The sequence below is a fragment of the Antechinus flavipes genome, chromosome 3, assembly GCF_016432865.1.
Source record: "Antechinus flavipes isolate AdamAnt ecotype Samford, QLD, Australia chromosome 3, AdamAnt_v2, whole genome shotgun sequence".
Lineage (NCBI taxonomy): Eukaryota > Metazoa > Chordata > Mammalia > Dasyuromorphia > Dasyuridae > Antechinus > Antechinus flavipes.
In genome coordinates this window covers 479,258,498-479,275,797 of record NC_067400.1, presented here as the reverse complement: position 1 = coordinate 479,275,797, position 17,300 = coordinate 479,258,498, and the positions used below count along the sequence as shown (strand labels likewise).

At 41.8% G+C, this 17,300-nt stretch overlaps 1 protein-coding gene across 2 annotated transcripts in view; it reads right to left on the bottom strand.

Moving 5' to 3' along the window:
• The window catches only part of KIRREL3 (kirre like nephrin family adhesion molecule 3), a 771,808-nt gene that overhangs the window by 63,611 nt on the left and 690,897 nt on the right, over window positions 1-17,300 (bottom strand). For both annotated transcript variants that reach the window (XM_051986700.1, XM_051986702.1), the window contains exon 6: window positions 2,125-2,282. In XM_051986700.1, the coding sequence (XP_051842660.1) occupies window positions 2,125-2,282 (158 nt within the window). The remainder of the gene's footprint in view (window positions 1-2,124; window positions 2,283-17,300) is intronic.

Genomic DNA, 17,300 nt, shown 5'->3' with positions numbered 1-17,300 from the left:
CTCTCTCTCTCTCTCTCTCTCTCTCTCTTTCTCTCTCTCTCTCTCTCTCTCTCTCTCTCTCTCTCTCTCTCTCTCTCTCCTTCCCTCCCTCCCTCCATTCCACTGTCTCTCTCTGTAACTACCCTCAGTGTCTGAAACATAGGAGATGCTTAATAAATGCTTATTGACTGACTGGCTCCCTTTTGTGCTCAGATGTCATCTTAGACATAATTTTTGGAGTAAAGGTACTATAAGATGATAACAAAGATGATTATGTTGAACACAAAATTAACTTTCATGAGATATAATCCTTTCACATCTCATTTCTCAACTCCTTAGTTTCCTCCTTTTCTTCAACAATAGTTAGAAAGAACAGTCTATTTAGGGTTTGGAGACCCAGGCTCCAATCTTGATGCTCATACAAGCTAGCTATATGACTGCGGGTAAGCAATTTAACCTCTCTTAGGTTAATCATCTGGAAAATACAACATCACAATAATAGTTAGCACTCACATAGCCCGGAAAGGTTTCCAAAGCCCTTTACAATATATTACCCCATTTTATCCTCACAACAATCTTATCATGTAAATGCCATTATTGTACTTATTTTACAGATAGGTTGAAAAAGATTAGGTGACTTGTCCACAGTCATACAGTTTGTAAGTGACCGAGGTAGGAGTAGAAACTCAAGTGTATCTGGTTTCACGTCCAGCGCTCTATCCATTATGCCATCTAGCTGCCTAAATTAATAGCATCTGGTCCCTCTTTATCCATCATTTTGAGAAAAATATGTGCCTTGAAAAATAGAAAGTGCTTGAAGTACTCGAGGGAGGGATCACCGCCACCATCATTAATATCATTATTAATTTAGCTCTTTGGGGGGACCTCCTGGTGGGCTCATCCCCTTTCTCAGAGAAGCTCCTTTCCCTTCTCCACTTTTGGCTGCTCCCAGGACTACTCTTCATCAGTTACAGAAAACAGATGTGACATTTTGGTAAGAGTCACTGCTGGGTGCTTTAGCAGAGATGAGAGGCAGCACTGTTGGAATGTAAATCTTGAAAAGGGGGAGGGGAAAAAGAAAGGACAAGTAACTGGATGGAAGATTAAAAGTTTCACCAAACCCTCGAGGAGCTGATTCTTTATGATCTTGTCTCCCCAGCAAAGGTGTGAGCCCCCAGAAAACAGGAGTTTGCGCTTCATCCAGCATTCTACTTTAGAGCTTTGTGCTTCCTCACATTCTGCATTCCCCATGTGTCTTTGGCAGAGAGGAGGTGATCAGTAAATATTTGCAGAGTTGAACTTGACATCCCAATTTCGGGCTTTGGAATGAGGGACAGGAGGTCGTGCGAGTTTTTGGCAGCTGTCCTTAGCCCTTTCTGCCCTCTGCTGGATCCCGTTAAATTCTATCTTTTCTTTTCAGAGGCTCTAGCCCAGCTGCTGCTTAGGGCTTAGGAAGGGAACAGGACCTGACAAGTCTGGGAAGAATGTCTGCTTCCTTCCCCTCTGCCCTCATCTGATTGGAATATTCTCATTGTCATATTTTCATGTTTAATGATACAGCTGGGTGGTTCCCCAATGGAAAGACAAGCTGGAGGATTTATCTCCTAATAAGCTGGTTCTCAGAGCCCGGGGCTTGGGACTATGCTGGAGGGAAAATGTTTCTCACCCATACTCTGGTGGGTGGGTGCGGGTGAAGAGAGGCTGGAGGCTGAGCTCCTGCCATTGGCCCGGTGGGGCAGGTTGAACGCAGGGCGATCCTGCAGCTTAAAAAAAGGATGAGTTGCTTTGAGAGTTCAGCTTCTTGGAATGGGAATGGGAGCGGCCAATAAGACCTAAAATCCACCACTGATAAAAAGCACATCGGGTGAGGGAGTCAGTATTAGGGAGTGGGAAGGATACCTGAGCCTGAGGTGTCTCTGTTCTCTACTCCTGCCTGTGTGATCACCAGAGAGCCCGTCCCTTCTCTGGATCTGTTTCCTGACCTATAAAATTCGGAGATGGAGAAGGTGATCCCTGAGGTCCAGACCTACTCGAGGCTTGTATGACCATTTCTGAGGTTTCCTTCATCGTTCTGGGGTCTTGTGGACTGAGAGAAAGGTCCGTGTCTGCTCCCCTCCCCCAGCCTTTGCCCACCCGATGTCTCACCTTGGAGTAGGTGGCCCCATTCATAACCTCTCCTTTCCTCATCCAGATAATAGAAGCTGCGGGCTTCGCGTTGTCAGCGTGGCAGGTGAGGTTGAGGGGGTCTCCCGCACGAAGACTGATCACCGGTCCTCCCAGGATGACGGGATCATCAGGAGGCACTGTGGGAGAGAAGCAGAGGAGACATCAGTCTGAAAGCCGAGAAGTGACACTTTCCTTGGGCTTCATTGTTTCTCTCTCTGTAGGAGGAGAAGCGGTGGTGGGTTTCTACAACATGACTGTGGGGCTACTTTAGGAGGTATGTCCCCAATACCTAACACAGGGCCTAGCCCGTAACTTGTTAACCGACTTGGATGGGGGGGTATGTGGGTTTGGCCAAAGAGTACGCTCTCTGGTGGGTCCGATTTTTCAGAACAGACAAAGTAAAGCCTCATAGTAATTGAATTGAAATATAAAAATTGAATTTATTTAAAATGACCAAGCTTTTTGTATTTTCATGTGCACTGAGAGTAGGGATGGTTCCATTCCTTTTATCTGTACACAAAGAGCCCAGAACAAGGCCTGGCACATAGAAGGTGCTTAATAAATCATGCTGATCGATTGATCTCCATTTTGGATGGAGCAGATGCTCAGTGATGGCAAAATTTACAAAGGGTGCAAATTCTCCCATACTTCAGCCTCCTCGCTTCCTTCATGCTCTCACTACCTTGTTTCTTCCCCTGGGGTCAGAGTGCAGTCTGTTTTGGAGACCTTGGATGTAGGATGTCTTTGATCCCTGGAGTACATCAGAATGACCAAGACAGTAGCACTGGCTTAACATAAAGGGATCTCCCTCTCCTGGTTACCATAGGTTACCATGGGGATAGGAGTTGATAGCTTTTCACTAGACAGGCTGCTCTCCTTTCCTTTCCTTCCTCCCTCCCTTCTTTCCTCTTTCCCTCCCTCCCTCTCTTTTCCTTCCTTCCTTCCTTCCTTCCTTCCTTCCTTCCTTCCTTCCTCCTTCCTTCCTTCCTTCCTTCCTTCCTTCCTTCCTTCCTTCCTTCCTTCCTTCCTTCCTCCCTTCCTTCCTTCCTTCCTTCCTTCCTTCCTTCCATCCATCAATAACTGCTCTGTCCCAGAGCCCATTGGCCACTGAGAGGTAGTATAAAACAATGGAAAGATCACTGGCTCTGAAATCAGGAGAATGGACTTTGAATACTGACTGACACTTCCTCCCTATGTGACCTTGGACAAATCTCTAATTCTAGTTTTCTTGATTGAAAACTGCCAAGGTTCCAGTAGATATCCTCTGGGCCTCTACTTCTGCTATTATTCTTAAATAGAAGTCCCTCCCCCACAGGGTCATCCCAGCTATCCTCCTGCCTCCAGCCAGGATTCTCTCTGGCTAAACTTCCTGACACCATAACTGAATTTGAAATGGCTTCCTCCTTACATTTTGGATGAAAAAAATGCATATTCTCAGTGATTCTAATATGAAATCAGTAGCTCCTGTTCTTTCACATTCCGGTCCTTTTTCTCTCTCTCAATGCCTACCCTCATTGGCCTTTTTGAGGTCATCCAACCCCTCCCAGTTCTTTCTCTTTTCAGCCAGAGTCTTGCTGGGTGGTCCCACAGCTCAGTGCAGATGGCCTCTCTGGGTGGGGTGGCCAGGGCCCCGGGGGCTCGGCAGTAATGACAACTCACTGGCCCAACACTGCTCACAGGCTTTCATTTGGGGGCTTGCTAAACACTCATTAATCCTTGGCTCGCCCTCCCTGGGCTGATCGGGGCTGGTCAGAGCCCCAGGATCACAAGATGGTTCAGGGTGGGGAAGGAGGATGATTATGGGTTCCGATAAATGGGGGAGGACAAAGCAGCCAACGATTAGCTCTCAATAACTGGAATTTCATCCCAAAGATGCAGAGAAGGCCTCTTCTCACTCCTCCCCAAGCTGATCCACAGGGGAAAAGCGACCGGCCTTGACCCTTTCCCGTAAGGACTCTTACTAATTCCCCTCGTTCACCCACCTGAGCCCTGCTCTTGTCCTAGTCAGGCCCTGAGGCGGAGGAGAGCTAGCAAGGCCCCGGCAGTCTCGGCCTCCATTGGGCGGCTGGGGACCCATGATTAGTATTTTAGGAGGAAGGGGAGATGCGGTCTCTGCACGCCCTGCTGTCTGCGTCCCCCCATCCCTGCCGCCTCCTAAGAGGGCACGAGTGTCCCAAACCACAGGCCTCTTGTGTGAGTCCTTCTGAGTGGGCTCCAGCCCCCCAGACCCCCGGAGTCGCCTCCTGACGGGTTGATCTGTCCCCATGCCTGAGGTCGCCAGAGAACACGCTGGTCATTTAACTCTCTTGGAACATTTCTTCATATCTTTTTGCTTGTGCTTCAGTCTATTGAATTAGAGGTAACAGAGACGCGGAGATAAGGAGGGATTGGGCTCATGTACACACACACACACACACACACACACACACACACACACACACACTCACACTCTCTCTCACACACACTCACACTCAGAATGGGTCCTGATTACATCTTCCCAAATAAGTGGTTATCATCCTGGTTATTCATGTAGGCATGCATTATTGATTGGCCCTCGGCTCATTACACACCAGATGGGGGTGAGGGTGGGAGTGAGGGGTGGGGAGGGGGGCTGGGGGGGGTGCGTGTGCTCGGGCCTAGGCAGCAGGAGGAAAGGCTGGGGGAGGAAGCGCAGGGCCATCAAGCTGAATAGAAATCAACAGTCCTTCTCCGCAGCTGTAACTTTACCGGAAGGAGAGCAACTCATTACCTCTCCATTCAAACTTGGGCAGAAGAGAGTGAGAGGGGGGCGGTGGAGGGGGAGAGGAGCAGCCAGCCGAGAGATGCATTATTCATACATCACACTCGCTGGATTGGTTATTATCCTGTACCACTATAGAATTTGGTCTCCTAATTTTTAATCACAGGGAAGGTGGAAGCGTTAGCCTTTTGTGATTAATTCGGGGATAAAAATAGTTGCCTGTTTTGGTGGTGTGTTTGTTGTCAACCAGGGAAAACCAAATTAACCATTGGGTGGCCAAGGGGGACCGGAGAGCCAGTGCAGATTCCATCCAGAAGATGGAATTAGAAGGATGAGCCTGGAGGAGGTAACAGAACTTGTAGAATGATAAAAAACACTGTTTGGCAATCAAAAGGCTTGGATCGGCATCCAGCGCTGCCATTTACCAGCTGTGAGATCTTGGGCGAGTCATATAATGAAAATAGTAACAAAAAAGAGCCTTTTGAAGTTTGCAAAACATTTCATATATGTTAGTTCAATTAATCCTCACAACAACACGGGGAGTGGTTTAAGTAATTTTTTTCCCCCTGAGGCAATTGGGGTTAAGTGACTTGCCCAGGGTCACAGAGCTAGGAAGTGTTAAGTGTCTGAGATCAGATTTGAAACTGAGGTCCTCCTGACTTCAGGGCTGGTGCTCTACCCACTGCGCCACCTAGCAGCCCCTTAAGTACTATTGTTATTCCCATTTTACAGCTAGGGAAACTGAGGCTGAGAGAGATTGACTTACCCACACAACTAGTATTAGATCTTTCTACCTCCAAGCCAAACATTCTATCCATTGTATTATCTAATTGACTCTTTAGCTTCCATAAATCTCAATTTCTTCATCTGTAAAATGTTGGAAGATTTTTGGACTAGATGATCTCTAAGGTTTCTCCCAACTCTAGCATCCTATTATTCTTAAATTAGCAGAATCCTTGACACAGGCTGATGTGAAACAAGGAATGCAGGACTTGCTTTTGTTGTTGCTTATGAAAAAAAATTGTTTTGATTAAGAATCCACAGTCAATGCAGTGGGGATCCTGGCTTTTGCAAAGGATTCTCTGCTATCATTCAGGACACGGACAGCTTGGTATCTCCCTCCCTTCCCCCACCACAGAGCGGTGCCCTCAATTGGCATGGCTTTGCCAGTGGGTGTTTATGCTTAGGGCATTATCCCATCCTGTTCCTTCCATTCAAGGGACTAGGGAGGAGGTTATATTTTTTCCTGATTTTTTTCCCCCTTGCGTCCACCCCCTTCTCTCTTCCTACATAGGTGCTACCTTAGTTCAGGCCCTCATCACTCCTTCCTTTTACTGTTTAAAATAGGGTCCTCATGAATCTCCCTACCATAAAGCTTTTTTCCGCTCCAACCCATGCTCCTCATGGTACTGCCCTACTCAATAAACTCCAGTTGTTCCCTTCACATCCAGGACCAAATATAAAATCCTCTGTTTGGCATTTAAGGCCTTTTGCAACCTGTTCCAAACTACATTTCTAGTGATAGCATACATTATTCCCCTTCACATACTCGAGAGGCCAGAAAAACTGGCCTTCCCGTTCATTCTTAAACACAACATCGTCTTCCATTTTTATGCCTCTGCACAGATTATCCCCCATGTTTGCCATGAATTTTCTCACTTCTTAAAATTCCTAGTTTCCTTGAAAGCTCAGCATCTACTAGGGGTCTTTCTTGATCCCCCAGGAAGCTGCTAGTGCTTTTACCTACTGCCTAAGTTATTCTATCTTTATTCTGTATATATTTACATGGTTCATGTTTTTCCTTCAATGCACTATAAACTCTACCAGGGCAGGGAGTATTTCAGTTTTGTTCTTTCTCTATTGCTGTTGTTCAGTCACATCAATTGTGTCTTATTTTTGGGATCCCACTTGGGATTTTTTTGGCAAAGATACTTCTTTTCCTCCTCCAGTTCATTTTATAAAATGATAAGGAAACGGAGACAAACAGTTAAATGACTTGCTCAGGGTCACATCGCTAATAAATGTCTTAGGCCGGATATGAATTGGGAAGAAGAGTCCGACTCCAGTCCTGGCACTCTGTCTATTCTGCCATTCAGCTGCCCCTTTACCTCTTCTGGATTTTCCCTTATTAGGTTCAGCCCAAGATCCTAGTCAGTCTGTCTCTTTTTGGTTCCTTACTCTCTTTTCTGACATGTTCCCTTCCCTTCCAAAAGCATATCACAGTATTAGTCATAGGGAACATTGAAAGGACCCTGTCTAGGCCATTCCCCTACCTCTGGACAGGGGTTCATTTGTACCCATTTCATGTGCTACTAAGTTACTCACTTTCCTTATCATTTTCAGTCAATGAACATTTATTAAGTGCTTACTGTGTGCCACACGTTATATTAATCACTAGGGACATAATGACGGACAGTTCCTGTTCTTGAGGACTTCATGGTCTAATAATGGGGGAGGGGGTCAGTATGCTATATATAAACCAGCTAAGTACAAAAAAAATATATATGAGACACATTTGAAATAATCAGTGGAAGTAAGTCATTTAAATTAAATTGGGAAAGAGGTTGGTAGGTGACTTGTAGCTGGGACTTGAAGAAAGCCAGAGAAGTAGATACAATGAGCAAGAATATTCCCGGAGTGAGGGATAGTTGAGAAAATGTTCAGAGCTAGGAGATGGAGTGTTATGGGGAAGGGTAGCCAGGAGACTAGTGTCAGTGGGTCACAGAGAGGGGTGGGATGGTGTCTCCTTTAAGAAAGTCCCTCTCCGTCCTCAGAATTCTCTAAAGAAACAAGTTCTCTATTTTAGATCTTAAGATTAAAGATCTTAATCTTTAGATTAAGAGAAATTTAGCTAAAATCAGGTTGGACAAGTTAGTCTTGAAGGTTCTTTTCAGTACTAAATCTACATTATAATTACAGGCTGTGAGAAGTGCAATCAGGATGTAAGTTCAGGTCCTTTGGTTCAACTAAACCAGATTTCCTTTTGACATTTTGTAATCGTGCATAAATTCTAAAAACAGAAGGGAACTCAGAGGCCATTTTGCTCAAATTCTCATTTTACAGATAAGGAAACTGAGGTCTGGAGGTGAGAAGGCACACAGGTAATACATATCAGAGATGGTTTTTGGACTCTAGCACCAGTGAGCCATTCACAGCCCTTTGTGGCTTTCAAAGGTCAATGGTTATTCGAGTGTGGCTCCTGGGATCTCAAGAGGCTTCATGGTGTGGTCTCTGTGGGGAAGAGGGGAGGAGCGCAGGTAGGAGCAGCTAGTTGGGCATCTGTGTCGAAACTTGCCCTTTCCCGTGTGTTTTTAAGAAGAACCGCCATGAGCTAGGTTTCTGCCTCATGGTCCTACCTCTGACCTGGGGGCTGCTCAGATTGCTTTCTGAGTGACATCCTGACCCCGGAGGTGGGTAGCAGGAAAGAACCCCGCTCTGAGGCTGCGATCCAAGGTCCCTGTGCATCATCCCAGACCCTGACTGTATGTCAGGTTTCCTAGGGTCACAGTGGGGAATGTTCGGGTTGTAGGCGAGCTTTAACCACAGACTGGAGACAGTTTGCAAATCAACTGGTTCCTGGCTGGATGAGGGTTCCCTGCTTGCAGTCTGGCTCAGCCCTGGACATACTGGGCAAGGGGCTGACCCTGCAGAGAGCTAAAGAACAGCAAAGGAAGAGACCTCTCAGGTCTCAGGAGCAGATTGGAAGAGGAGGAGAAGGCTTATAGTCCCCTTTATTTTGGCCAGTATATTTGGGCCCTTGCAATCCAAATCCTCCCCCCATTGTATTTCTTCTTCCTTTTTCCCCCCTCTGTAATCCATTACACCCAAGGGAAGTCTTCACAGGCTTGGGGTAGAGAGCCTCCTAACTCACTGGATTTGAGGCCTGTTAATTTTCTTTGGTCTGGTTTAGACAGTTTGCTGAGAGACTTTTACTGGGGTACAGCTGCTGCGCTTCTTGGAGCCACAGGTGAGAACTGAGTGCCAGGTAGACACCAAAGGTGCATGAAGAGCCCTGAAAAGGGTTTGGTACATCTCTGAACAACCGGCACAGTCTTGATTAATAAATGTTTATTGATTGACTATTGACTGGCTCATGCCTTAGGAAGAAAGGGGCAAATGCAATTATCTTTGAGAGAGAGAAATCCTTTAAGTTGCCTGTATATATTTGCTAGGGGTAAACTCTCTTTTCTCTTTTTCTGTTTGAAGCAAATGCTTTGTTGATACTGTTTTCCTTTTTTTTCCTTATATCACAGTGACTTTCAAGTGATCTTTTTTACCTCCTCTCCTCCTCCCATCAGGACTTTCCCTTGGAAAAGAGAAATTGTTGTAAAATTGTGTTCAACTCTGTGACCCCATTTAAGGTTTTCTTGGCAAAGATACTGGAGTGATTTACCGTTTCCTTCTCCAGCTCAGTTTACAGATGGGGAAATGGAGGCAAACAGGGATAAATGATTTGCCCAGAGTCACACAGTAAGGTCTGAGGCCAGATTTGAACTCGGGAAGATGTCTTTCTGACTTCAGGCCCTGCACTCTATCCATTGCACCACCTAGCTCCACCAAATGCCTCATCCACATCTACACTACATCACTCTTCTGCTAAGAAGAGACAGGTTTCATCATTAGGCCTTTGGACTTGACTGGTCACTGAATTGAACAGAATTCTGATGTCTTTTAATGTTATTTTTTCAGACATTGCTGAGGTCATTGTATAGACTTGTCCTGGTTCTGCTTATTTTTTTTCAAAATTGTTTCATCTGAGTCTTCTCAAGTTTTTGTCCATTCTTCATTTCTTATGTTTCAGTATTGGTTCAGTATGATATAAAAATATCTCTCATTAATATAATAATATTCTATTATACTCAATTATCACAATTTGTGCCCCAGTAGAGAGAACACTGGTTCTGGAGTCAGAGGACTGTGTTTGAATCCTTCTTCTGATGCTTACTACCTTTGTGACCTTGGGCCTAGACTCAGGCCTAATTTCCTTTCTTGTAAATTAGGGAGGTCAGATTAGATGGCCTCTGAGGTCCCTTACAACTCTTCAACTATGATCCAATAAATCTATGATCCTATGAACCCAATCAATGGAGACCACTTTGCTTTCAGGAAGGCTGCAATTTTGTTAATAAAGGAAATATCTACATAAATCCCTGGATTAGTTTAGAATTTAGAATAATGAGAATCCTATTGAATGATTGAATAATAATGAGCCAAATAGCAGGTGAGAAGTGATTATCAGTTTTTTGCTGTACTAAAGAAAGGGCTTCTACAAATAGAGAATGTAACCCCTCTCTTTGGCATCCTTCATGGAATATACCTAATACATGTATTGATTACTAAGTCAAAACAAATATAGAGTTTTCTGTTCTAATTGTTTTCTAGAATTCATTCAAGCTCCACCAATAATGTACTTGTCTTTCCATAGTCCCTCCAACATTTGCTAAATTACCTCTAAATGTTTGTTGTTTTTGCCAATCTGATGGGTGTGAGCTAAAACCTCAGAGTTGTTTTAGTTTGTATATCTCTTATTAGGAGTAATTAAGAAATATTCTCTTATATGGTTATTGATGTTTTTAAAAACACTTACTATATATATATTTAAGCTGCCTTTTCACAGTATCTGATCACTTACCTTTTGAGTAACGGTTCCTTTTTATTTATTTGTAGCAATTCTTTATAAAGCTTAGATATCAGATTTTAGCAGAGATTCTTCTAAATCTCTGTTAAATTATTAAAAAAAATTCCCCAGTCAACATTTCTTCTTATAGATATATTTATTTTGTTCCTGAAAATTATATAACCAAAACTTTCTATTTTATCTTTTAAGATTACCTTTATCACCATGTTGAATATTATGAACTGGTTATGCCTCAAGCAAATTGAGAACAAAATTATCATGTAACCACTTTCTAATACTTTTGTTACACGAATTAGAAATGTTGCATTTTCTGGTTGTAGAAGATATCTATTCTAAAGTGTTAAACTTTGCTCTTTTTACTTAGGCTTTTGTAGGAAGACTCTTGTTCAAGTTGTTCTAATATGTAGTCCTGAAGACAAAATTATCTTCGACATCGAAGATATCATTGATGTTACTAGTTATTTTATATTGTGATGTGATCATGTGATAAAAACACACCCAAATGTACCTCTTTCCTTTAAAATATACCTTTCCAGAATTTTTGTTTTCCAGTGTTTCCAGAATTTTTAATTTGCTTAAAGAATAAAGTTATTTGGAGTAAATTTATTAATATCAACTACAATAAAACTATAACTGTTAGCAACAACAATAAAGAGATGATCTTTATCCCTATTTTGGTTAAGAATTTCTCACCTTCATAGTTGTATAAAGTACCACCTTCCATCATTCTCAAATTGCCCTTCTATTTTTAAATTGAGATTTCATTTGGAAATTATTATGCATATGCTGTAAGATGTTGGTCTATACCTAATTTCTGCCAATTGCTTTCTAGTTATCAAATAGGTAGTCTTTATCTTTGTAGTATGTGTATTTCAGTTTATGGCTGCTATGCTTGATAATTTCTTGGTCTTGCTTGCCTAGTCTATTCCACTGATCAGATTTTCTATTTTTTTTAAAGGCCAGGAACAACTGAATTTTTGAAGATTATTGTTTTATAATATAGTTTGAGATTTGGGTAATAGTAGTTTCCTCTTTATTTCTACTTTCCCTCCTCTATTTCCCTTGAAATCTTGACCTCTGTTCTTCTAGATGTGTTTTGTTATTATTAGCACAGTTCCAAGTGAATACTCAGCCTAAATATAAAAGACTATACTGAAAAATAATTATAGGAAAATGGAATTATACAATTGTGACTTAGGGGCAAATTCTTAATCAAATAAGCAATAGAAATAATCTTAAAAGACAAAAAAAGCTTTTGCAGGAATAAAACAAATATGACATTATATAAAATAATTCCATGGTACTTTGATTGGTGTGGCACTAAATCTGTAAATTAATTCAGGTACTACCATCATTTTCATTATATTGATATAGTCCCACTATGAATAATGAATCTCTCTCCAATGATTTGTCTTTGTATCTGTTAAAAGTGTTTTGTAGTTGTAGTCAATTAAGTCCAAAGTTGTGCCTTGATAGGGTTAAGTACCAGATATTTTATGCAATTTGAAATTATTTTAGATAGATTTTTTTTTCTATTTCTATCTGAGTTTTGTTTTATCTGTTTCATGTGTATATATTTCCCTTCTCCATTTGGATTATAAATCCTCTAATGGCAGACACTCTTACATTTATTTTGTATCTTCCACAATGGCCTAGAAAGGTGCTTTGTATCATACTTAGATTCTTCTATAGATCTATAATTTTATTGATGTGAGTGCTTTCCTTACTGATATAAATCTCAGTCTCTTTATACCTTCTCATTTTGTATAATCCTTGTCTATCTCTTTACTCAAACACTGCACAGAAAATCTCCCCCAAACTCTAAAATTCTTCTTCTTGTTCTTTTAACATCTTGGGAGCACCAATGTACTATTCATTTTTGCCCCTTGGCCACTATATTCTTTCTGGTCATACATGTGCTTGAAGATATCCTTTTTTTTTTTAAACTAAATTTTTTCCCACGAATAAAACTCTCTTATCTTCAGGTTATCTTATTTGTACATTATTGTTTGCATTAGATTATAAGTTCCTAAGAGGGATTGTGTTTGCCATTTTTTGTATCTCTATGACTTAGCACGGTATTAGATACATAGTAAGTCTGAAAAAGAATTCTTGACTTGATTTCGACTACTACTTTGAAAAAAAGAAAGGAAAAAACCCCTTGTGACAGATATGTACCATTGAACAGAAAGAATTTCTGAATTGGCTATGTCCAAACATGTATATGTGTATATGTGTGAGTATGTGGAATAATGAATATACTGTTGGAGGAAATCAATGAGTAGGTTGGTTTTTTTAACTGTTTTTTCTTTGTTTTCAGGGAGTGCTCAACGCATGTAGGAGACAGGGATATATCCAGAAATGTAAGCAAAAGTAATTAATAAAACTTATGTAGAAAATAAATAAATGGCTTGCTTCACTTCCCTTCTCCCTATCTTTCTTTTCTTCTTCCTCTTCCACTAGAGAGAATTAGTTTTTTAACTTGGTTGGTACATTGGCTCCTTGTGTTCCTGGACAGTTTTAAGTCCCGTTCTCATGACTATCACCTCTGCAAGCAACCCCTGCCCCCCCATCAGGACCTTAATTTTCTCATCTGTCAAATGAAATGTTTGGGCTAGATAGTATTTTAGCTTCCTTTGAAGTCGAAAACCATGTCCCTTTGATACTACCTAAGAAATTCCTTTCTGTTTTCTTTCTCCAATGAAGGTGGTACAGATTTGTGGGTGCTAGAAGAGATTGAGAGCTGAATTAGTGCCCAAAGTAACATAATTCTGGTATTATCCCATTACAGAATATCCTCTAATCTGTGACAACCTAACTGTGCTGGGAGTCACCAAGGGGGCTACTCCTAGGGATTGAAAATAATTGAAAGAAGTCTAATATTTAGGTGAATCTTTTAAAAGGCATTTTATCATTTACCAAAATAATGGCTTGATTGACTAAGGCATTGATATTGCATAGCACAAATGAGATTTGTCAGTCAACAAACATTTATTGAAAACTTACTATGTATCAGATGTTGGCTTGGGGCTATGGCATACTGAATCAGTTATTATTTTTTGGCCAAGTGAAATAATGTATGTAAAAGACTTTTCAGGCTTTAAAGTTCTTAGTTGTTATAGTTATTGTTGTCATGACTTCATATATTAAGATAATAACTATTCAAATTTATGAACAACTTCAAGCTCACAAAACATTTTATATACATTATGACAACTGAGTCTCACAACGATGTTATGAGGTTGTTGATGAAAAGTAGGACCACATCCATTTTACAGATGAGGAAACCATTCTGGACAAGTTAAGTGACTGTTTAATGACACAACCAATAATTTCAGAACTAAGACTTGAACCCAGGTCCCTGTGATGACGAGAACATCATTCTTTGTTCCTCTGCACCTTGTTGGCTTTTACTAGGGAACAAACTGCATCAATACCCCCATGAATGGAATCAACAGGTTGTTCTGGGAAGTCAGGCCATCCGAGAAGCTTCTCTTGGCTGGTTTTTACCGCTTGAAAATGTGCATAAAAGTGCTGGTGACCATCCTGAACTACAGCACAAATGCTCAACCCTCCTCTAGGACTAAACTTCTTATCTTATTGCCTTGCTCCTTCATGAACTCTGTCCCAGTGGATTTCTCTCTCTCTCCTTAACACACCTCTATTTGCTCACCCAGAGTCTGTGCTCAAGCAGTCTCTGCTGTCAGATTGTATCTTGTTGGTCCTGTGAATGCCCTCGATCTGTGGCAAAGGCCTTCACCTTCCCTTGCCTTTCACTCTGTCCTCCAGAGACTGCTCTCATCTGGGCTGACATCCCTGTTATGAGGAGCCCAATGAGTTCCAGGTAGCTCTTCCCCCAGGTCAGAGCCTTCTTCATTCAGGCACACTTTCTGTACTCCTGCCTGATTTTCCAGGCTCCTTCCATCTGGCTAGAGACATCAGGACATTAATTCAATCCTTCACGGCCCTCTGCTTACATTGCAGGACAATTCTATTTGTGCTTTGATTTGATAACTATCAACTTGGGCAATGGGGGCTGGGATGAACTAAGCTGCCCCTCCTGTTTCCCTCGCTTCCTGCTCACAATAAACTTCTATGTCTCCTGTTCAGGGAATTTAGGGCCTGAAAGGCTATTAACCCATCTGTTTAAGGCAGTCTTTTTTTCACTAGAAGCAGGAATTTAGGCTATCCGGTTTATTCTCTATCCCTTTCTGACCCCTTTTTCAATCTCTCCCATTTTATAATAGGTAAACCAAGGCACGGGAAATTTGCATTTTTACAGACACACAGCAAATCATTGGTTGAATTTAGGAAACATCAGTCTGGTAAAGCTGGCTTTAATTCATTTAGCAGAGCACAGTCATAGCCCCCTAAGTTTAAATCCAAATTCTGTTATCACTTTAACATCGGATAAAATCAATTAACTTTTCTGGGACTCACTTTTCTCACCCATAAAATGAGGGAATAGGTGACTTGTGAAATTTCTTCTAGTTCAAGATTTAAGATCCTGGGATCCTTGCTGCCCAGACCATTTTTCTGAGGTCACAGAATTATTACTCATGGGAGAAAAGATCTCATAAGGCTTATGCCAACTTTTGGTCAAACTTGCTTTGCAAGTTTGACCTTTTGCAAGGTCATCATTGCAGTTGACATGGCCAAATTATGCTCTGACCCCTAGAATAGTCTCCCCTTATTACAAAACTTATTTGGGGCCTAGGATGTAGCTGGTTCAAGGAAGGAGCAAGTGAGATGGAGAAACTGCCTTGTTTCTCTGCATCTCTACTGGCTTTCCTTACTCTGTTGGCCTGAGGATTAAGAATGCTCCTGAGACTTTCACGAGTCACTTAAAGTGGCTCATTCTATAATATCACTACATGATGGCAAAATGGAATGGGGGAGAGACAAGAAAGTCTGTCAGTAGCATCCAGGCTTCTGAAGTAAGCGCTGGCAACAGCCCACGTCCTAGGGATTGCTTCCTTGTGCCACAGGGCCAGGCAAAACCTGACTTCTAGAGAGATTAGACTGTTGGTTCCAACTGCTGCTCTCTCCCTTCCATGCTCAGCAGTCCACCCTGCAAGGGTGAATGAGAACTGCTTGATTTCAGGAGAAGCCTGGGAGTCATAAGCATTAGAGATTTAACCATGCAGTAAAGAGGTACAAGCTCAGTGGCTTGGTTTTTTCTCTACTTGCGAATAGTGTGTTGGGACCTATTTACTTACAAAGGAAGAGTCACATTGTTCTTGGCTATGGTATCAACTCAAGGTAATTCTATGATCCTGGAATGGCTCAGATTCTCTTCTTAGCACGGCAGCTTCCACCATCTGTCAGTCTCAGTGGCATTTGTCTTATTCTCTTAACTGCTGGCCCAATTTGCTTTCCTTTGATGCTTTTGCTCAAAGATCTGTGGGAATGTAAGGGGGTACCCACCCCATCCACTCATGGATATGAACAGTATTTGGAGTCCAAGCAGTTGTTTCAGGTTAGACTATTACAATATAACCTATGAAGGTAGTGTGGGTGATGAGAAAACATGATGAATTAAGGATAATGAGACCAATGTTATAACTTAGATTTGATATTAATTAACTTTAGGGACTCGAGTCAGAGCTGGAAGGGACTTTCAAAGTCATATATACAGTCTCCCTTATATTTTAAAGGAGGAAAGAGACCCAGTGAATTTCCGTTCTCCACTGTCCTCTACTCTTGGATCTCAAGTTTTCTTTTCCTGTCATTACATCTATAAAGTCAAACTTTAACTCTGAATTTCTCCCATCATCTGCCTCCTTTGTTCCTTTTCATGAGATGTTGAGTGTAGTTGGGGGAAGTTCTACAATGTGCTGACTAGCTCATTGCATATTCATATTATCCAACATTAACTGGGTCCTCATTGCAATGATTTCCTGTTTCCCTCCCCACAGAACCTATTCCAAACTTGCTCTTCCCTCTCAAGTTTCCTACATCTCTACTTCTCCCACTCCTCTCTCTGACTCTTACTTTGCTGAGACAATGGAGGCCATTTGACCCAAAGTTCAATTTTCTTCATATCAAAACTCCATATTATAATTTTTCATAATCTTCTGTTCCCCATTGTTCCTTTTCCTCACTAAGGTCAACTCTTCTACATGTGTACTTGATTCTATCTCTTCCCACTTTCTTCAGCAGATTGCATCCTTTATCACCTTTCTTTATTTTGAATACTCAACTGTGATGGCCACTTATTTTAAAATCAGCCGGAGTCAGGAATTCAGGTTAAGGGAAAATCTTCAAATCTTTATTCTTTTTGTGGTGAAGGGGGATTAGCCATGTGAGCAGCTGCGACAAGAAGCCAGCCAGCAGTCCCTCCCTGCCTCTCTTCCTCCCCTCAGCCTCCACCCACCAAAATCGTCATTTCCTATACAACACATCAGGACTTGCACAAAGAATGGGCAGGGGCCATTCTTTCTCCAAGCATATATATTAATAGAGTATCGTCCAATTACTATTTAGCCTCAAGTGCTTGGGACCTCAGTGCATCAACTCGAGCTTCAGCCCATTACACTCAGCCTCTCCCCATTTACTAGTTCTTTCTCAGCTACCTTCAAACACGCCTGAGTCTCTCTTTTCTTAAAAAAAACTCCAACAACAACAATAATAAAAAACCCCAAACCATTTCATTATATGCTTCTATCTCCGAAAGCTTTTATCTTATATTTTTTCTTCCCTTCTTAGTCAAACTTCTTGAAAAAGACGTCTATACTCACAGACTCTACTTACTCAGCTCTTTGCCATCTTATACCT